Here is a 6,636-nt window from a genome sequence, read left to right on the forward strand (position 1 = left end):
TTTCCATTATCCCTTTCTATGTTTTAGACAGTTTCTCGACTTACTATTGACACAATTTCTTATTGATCGAATTTCGTGACGTTCCGACGGCATAATTTTAACAAGAGGTTTCTTTTACAAGTGACATATGAATTGTGATTGCAGATATAAATGTGATTTAAATGAAATCATTTTTTTCTGACAACGTCAAATATGACTCTTGCCGTTTCGGCGGATTTTGAAATCTAATTGTGACATATTGTAAAATATACGCTTCATAAAGCGCCTATTGTCAGCGCAAATTTATGCACGGCGCTAGGTGTGCGTTGCCATGTTTTTTTTTAATTCGCTGTTACTTTCAATCTATTTGCGTTATAAAATTAGATATGGTATAGTTTCCGATTAATTGTGATATATAACAATTAGTGATAGTTTGAAAATGTTTCAATTGACCGCCCCAGTCCGATTTATATCATCCCTCGTATGTCCTGAAGACTTTAAAATCGTTTTCCATTTTTAGACATACGTATATATTTATAAGGAGGATTAAGCATATTCACACTGATCATTTCCGCTTCACTATAGTCTATCACGCTGATAACGCTTCATCAGAAATTCGCGCTTACTTTATAGGCGGGGCTGAATATGCTAAGTTATCTATCCCATGATTCAAATTAGCGAATAAATATTTTGCAGTTCTGTATCCAATAAATATTTTAAATTATACAATATAATTATATTTTCAAATATAGAACATATATATAGAAATTTATCGTACACAAATATTTTTTGATGAACAAATATTTTAGTAGGATAGAATAAATATTATGGTAAGGCATATAAAATTAGAGTTATACAATATATATATTGGATATAAACCATAAATTAAATTTATTGAATATTGCAACGTTTAACATGCCATACATCTTGTAAATAATTGACTGCGACTGGTCAATTAAATGAAACACGAAATCCAGTGAAAGAAGAATATTGGTGTATGTAGGCTTGTTTAAAGCAATTCGATAGGACAACAATATCTCCTGCATCTAAACGATAAACAAATGATCCTGATCCTGACTGAAAACCATCATTGGCAGCATTACCAGTGTTCACTACTAACTTGGAAACGCCGTTGACATGAAAATCACATGCGACTTCACGTGCACCTGAGCTTCTGAAAATAGTTGCTGTGAAGAAGTAGAGTCCTGGATGTCTACAAGTGAACACACCTGAGTACAAACTATAGCCGTCTCCTGAATTGTATATTACGTTTTTGAACTTAAGGGCAGAACTGGAGGACGTATCTGGGTTTGATACTGCAAATCCGACCAACACGTCTGAAAAATGATATTAAAAAATTATAACAAGTCATTTTTACAGAATTTCATTTTTGTTTTTGTTGTTTCTTCTTTTTTTATGTAAAAGTTCACCCAAAATAATGTCTGCCATACAAGATTAAAAAGATCTGATAACTACCTCTTTCCTTTTTTATTAGAGTGCAACCGTGCTTCCTCTTTGCTTTTTATTAGAGTGCAACCGTCATAGTTTTATACCTATTTATTTTATAGAAAGTGCCTGAAGTGTTTTTTTTATAACATTGATGTAACTGATAGTTAAGATTATTTTGAGCAAATCTATGTAATTTCTAAAGTAAGAATATTGATTGATACATATAAAGAGCAGTGTACTTACTTGTTTTACTTAAAATGCTCGTCAACTTTTGGTCAACTTCTGTCTGAATCTGTCCCTGTGTGTGTTCAAGCTTATCAATTTTTTGGCTTAGAGTTGTCATCAGTTTCTGCAGATCCGCTGATAAAGAGTAAACGTTTTACAAAAGTAATAAAACAATCAATGTAGTCAACCTGTTCTGTTTTCAAAAGTATTGAATCTAAGCGTTTTATCACAAATTGTACATTAGTGACAAGTCCCTAGATGAGTTAACAGAAATACATGAGAAAGCTAGTTTAGAATATTTCAAAATAATGTATCAATTTATATTTAACTTCGGAACACTTTGACTATTATTCATTATTTGAGATTTACCGGAGATTGACGGAAATAGCCGGTATATTTTTATTGTTCGCAGATACAAGACCAATCAGAAGTTCCTACTTTTGAAAAATTTTAACAAATTATCAGCTGCAAAAACATCTCGCATGTTTCTTTTTAAAGACATAAACTTGTTATGCTCATTATCAGTATTATGACGTTCTACCAATGTCGTTACAAAAATGATATTGAAAAATTATAACAAGTCATTTTTACACAATTTTATTTTTGTTTTTGTTTTTGTTGTTTCTTCTTTGTTTATGTAAAAGTTCACCCAAAATAATGTCTGCCATACAAGATTAAAAAGATCTGATAACTACCTCTTTCCTTTTTTATTAGAGTGCAACCGTGCTTCCTCTTTGCTTTTTATTAGAGTGCAACCGTCATAGTTTTATACCCATTTATTTTATAGAAAGTGCCTGAAGTGTTTTTATAATATTGATGCAACTGATAGTTAAGATAATTTTGAGCAAATCTATGTAATTTCTAAAGTAAGAATATTGATTGATACATATAAAGAGCAGTGTACTTACTTGCTTTATTTAAAATGTTCGTCAAATTTTGGACAACTTCTGTCTGAATCTGTCTCTGTGCGTGTTCAAGCTTATCAAATTTTTGGCTTAGAGTTGTCACAAGTTTCTGCAGATCCGCTGATAAAGAGTAAACGATTTACATAAGTAATAAAACAATCAATGTAGTCAACCTGTTATGGTGCCAAAAGTATAAAATCTAAGCGTTAAATCACAAATTGTATATTAGTGATAAGTCTCTAGATGAGTTAACAGAAATACATGAGAAAGCTAGTTTAGAATATTTCAAAATAATGTATCAATTTATATTTAACTTCGGAACACTTCGCCTATTATTCATTATTTAAGCTTATCCAGAGATTGACGGAAATAGCCGATATGTTTTTATTGTTAGCAGATACAATTCTACCAGTCAGAAGTTCTTTCTTTTGAAAAATTTTAACAAATCTTCAACTGCAAAAAAGACATCTCGCATGTTTCTTTTTAAAGACACAAACTTGTCATACTCATTATCGGTATTATGACGTTCGACCAACGTCGTTACACTACTTTTTCCTCCGAGAAGTTTCGTGCCGAGACTTGGCATGGGAAATCATTTGGTACGGCAACTCCAGTCCGGATGTTGTCTACATCATCCCACCGCTTCCACCAAATGTATCGGTTTAAGGCACACAAACAATGCCTGTTAAAACCTAGCTCACCACCAAGAGTGGTTTGTGCCCTTATATATTGGAAACATTCCCTTATGTTAATTTACAACTTTAGTTTTTGCATATCATTATGCTCATTATCAGTATTATGACGTTCTACCAATGTCGTTACAAAGGTAGAAAAATGTAAGCAAAGTTGTATTTTGACTTCCATACAAAATATTGCCAATGGAGCAAAAGTAGCAGGTAAGAGTTCATGAATATGGCTATTAAGTTTTATCTTAAACAAAAAACTGTAATAAGATACAAAAAATGCTTTTGTAAAATAATAATTTTAGCGTTTCTGAGACATTGTGGGCCTTAAGTATTTTTTATAAAACATATAACGTTTGAATACATGTTTTTACAAATTCGACATGATGATGATGATAATGACGATGAATTACCTATGCTAAAAGTACAATGTTAAAATTACTCAATTAATGTTTGTAATATATGTAACAAGAAAGCATGTGCCAAAATATTTATTTCATATTTATAAATCATCAGAAGTATGGGGCGCTTTATCGTGATACATGCAGTCCTCTTTTTTTGGGAGCTATATCCATTGCAATTCTGGCCAGGTGCCGAAGAATACAGCTCTCTGGAATTTTTTTATAAGTTGAGAGCTATATGTGGCGTAACATTGCTTATGTATTTAGATTTACACACAATATCTATTTTGGACCTTTTATAATGATTAAACGCCAATGTTTAACATGTAATTATCAATTTGTTCATCATTTTCACACAAATAAATAATCATTGTTTTTATTACAAATAGAAAACATTGTATAAGGCGACTTACCAGAGCACTCGCTGTTTTGACACTGAACTGTTTCTGTACCATTACCGTTACAGTCAAAGCCATTATCTTTCGGCGAAACGCTTGTGCATGTTCGAATCCTCCATTTGAATCCTTGTCCACATTTGGCGTTGCAAGGCGACCAAACTGACCAGTTTTTCCAAATACCAGTTACCGTTGCCCCTTCAAAAGTTAAATCAATCACTATTGCTTGCGGAACATATAATAATGTTGTTCTTAAAAGCGAATTAACTGTCTCTTGAGGGGGGCTCCATGGTCGAGTGGTTAAGATTGTCGACTTCAAATCACTTGCCCCGTACCGCTGCTCATTTTTACGAATTAGTTTGTGTAGAATTATATTTTGACTTTTTTTTTTATCCAGATAACATTAATGAAATAGAATAAATCAGTCAAAGAAATCAGAACCAGTTGATAAATTATATTTATCGCTGTCTCAGCAAAAAAAGTTATTCTGAGTTTCAAGAACCGATACAATATCGGCTTTCGGTCATTTCCGTCAACATCCGGTAAATATGAGTAAAGTTATAATATTGGGGTACTAATTTTAAACAATATAACACAAAACAAAAAACAATAGGTTTGTACTATATTTGCCTGTTGTTTCTTATTATTAAGCCATAAACAAATAAAAAAATAAAGATTATATTCTTATTTGTTTAATATAGCTGTTATCATCCAACAGACTTGCATCAAGTTCTATAAAGAAAATCTTCAGTACTGACCTTTACTATTTGAAGCCTTTGAAACGTTTGTACTCATGTATAAAGAAACAGATACTGCAATTATCAACAGTCCAATCAAAATTGAATTTACTAGGGTACACCATAACAAAAGTGGTGTACACTTCTTGGCTGACGGTGTCGTTTTATCTGCATGCTCCCCTGTACCATGTTGAAGAGCATCATAAATTCTGTCTTGTTTAGTCCTAATATATTCCGACGCAATATCAGTATAAATTTCCTTTGCTGTGTCTGAATCCCCGTAATGATTGTTTAACTCCATAACTACATCCAAATTATCAAAATATTCCCGGTTTTTATTAAAATTAAATCAAATCAAATTTATTCATTCAGTGCTCAATACAGGATACAAACATACAAAGTTTATATGGTTGAAGTACTTAGTTGATTGAACATTGTTATTCAGTTATTCATAATTCTTCGGACCTTGTACCCATTTTAAATAGAAATAATTTTTCCCATTGTGTTATTCTTTGAACACTTGATACATTTTGGATGTCACGTATGCATACTTAGGTTTGTGTCCGTTTGAACTTCCTAGTGAAAGTTCATGAATAATGACTGGGTTATGAATGTAGGGCAACTGAGATAGAGTTATTAAAGTATACAGTTCTATCTCCGATTTTTGTGAAAAAGAGACATGTTGTGTTTTGTTGTTGTTGTGTTTAAGATTCTTTTTTTAAACTAAAACTTGTTGCATTAGTTTTTAGAAACGTCAATATGTGAATTAAAAATAGCAAAAGTGGAAAGAAAAGTACTGTATACATTTATATTTTACATTCGGTAATTAACTGAAATTTAAGATGATTAAGGTGAAACATTTTGCTACTGCTGTGTTATGTGCTATAAATGATCCATCAACTATAAATGGTTCATCAACTATAAGTGGTTCATCAACTATAAGTGGTCCATTAACTATAAGTTGTCAAACTTGTTATCTTCTGTCACTATATATAACGCAACTCACACATTTTTTTATTGAAATAATGGGTCAATTAGAAAATCATTTTGCATATACATTATTATTACTCTAATATTATTAATTATCACAGCCAAAAAAATAATAAAAAAGCTTTTTAAAATGCCCCTATCCGGTAGGTGCGGTCATATCCGTGGATATTAGTCATATCTGGCATTACGTCATACCGTAAACAAACAAAAACATCCAAAATTTCTATCATTCTTGTAGCATGTATGTCTCGGGTGTTTCTATTCCACCGGTGTTTAAATTAAAGTAAATGTTAGTTTTCAACAAGAGTCTCATTGTCAAGTGAAATATACGAGGGGCGTTCAATATATATAGAGCGTTGTTATTCCTTTCAAAACAATGAAAATTCAAATTGATAATTACCCAGCTTTAAGACTGACAGCCATTTTCATAACCATGGTAACAGAGCTGTATTGAATGTAATTGGCACTACTTTGATATGTTATGAGCGATGTACGACACCAGTGACGTCGCTGACGTCGGGAAACACCATCGTGACCTGGGACGCTAACAGTCGGGTGGAATTGCCTGATGCGCCGCCAAGTACAGACAGTTTGTCAAACGCGGTTGAAATTTCATGTACAAGTGTGTATTTAATTGCCGTTTCCGGTCATGTATTTTTTGTTAATTATGTTTGCCTAACAAAAAAGTTATAAGCACAGTCTACGAATATAATGAACGCTCCTCGTAATTCAATAATTTAATCTCAAATTCTCTACATACCTTTATTCTATGTATAAGCAATCACCTTAAACTGGCACATACCTTTTACTTATATTTTGTTGGGTTATAATGTAACACACATTAACATGGTGATAGTCTATCTAGCTTTACT

At 32.1% G+C, this 6,636-nt stretch overlaps 1 protein-coding gene across 2 annotated transcripts; it reads right to left on the minus strand.

Moving 5' to 3' along the window:
• Positions 1 to 781: 781 nt before the first annotated feature.
• On the minus strand, positions 782 to 5,236 carry LOC132756091 (uncharacterized). Of its 2 annotated transcripts, XM_060747081.1 has the most exons (5): positions 4,796 to 5,232; positions 4,056 to 4,235; positions 2,562 to 2,678; positions 1,672 to 1,788; positions 794 to 1,316 (listed from the first exon to the last, which is right to left on the minus strand). In XM_060747081.1, the coding sequence occupies exons 1-5, from the start codon at positions 5,073 to 5,075 to the stop codon at positions 931 to 933; spliced, it is 1,080 nt and encodes a 359-aa protein (XP_060603064.1). In that variant the 5' UTR covers positions 5,076 to 5,232; the 3' UTR covers positions 794 to 930. The 2 variants fall into 2 exon arrangements, with proteins under 2 accessions (XP_060603065.1, XP_060603064.1); XM_060747082.1 differs by lacking the exon at positions 2,562 to 2,678 and having other exon boundaries at positions 782 to 1,316; positions 4,796 to 5,236.
• Positions 5,237 to 6,636: the final 1,400 nt, after the last annotated feature.

The sequence above is a fragment of the Ruditapes philippinarum genome, unplaced genomic scaffold (genome assembly GCF_026571515.1).
Source record: "Ruditapes philippinarum isolate M1 unplaced genomic scaffold, ASM2657151v2 ctg4004_1_1_1_1, whole genome shotgun sequence".
Classification (NCBI taxonomy): Eukaryota; Metazoa; Mollusca; class Bivalvia; order Venerida; family Veneridae; genus Ruditapes; species Ruditapes philippinarum.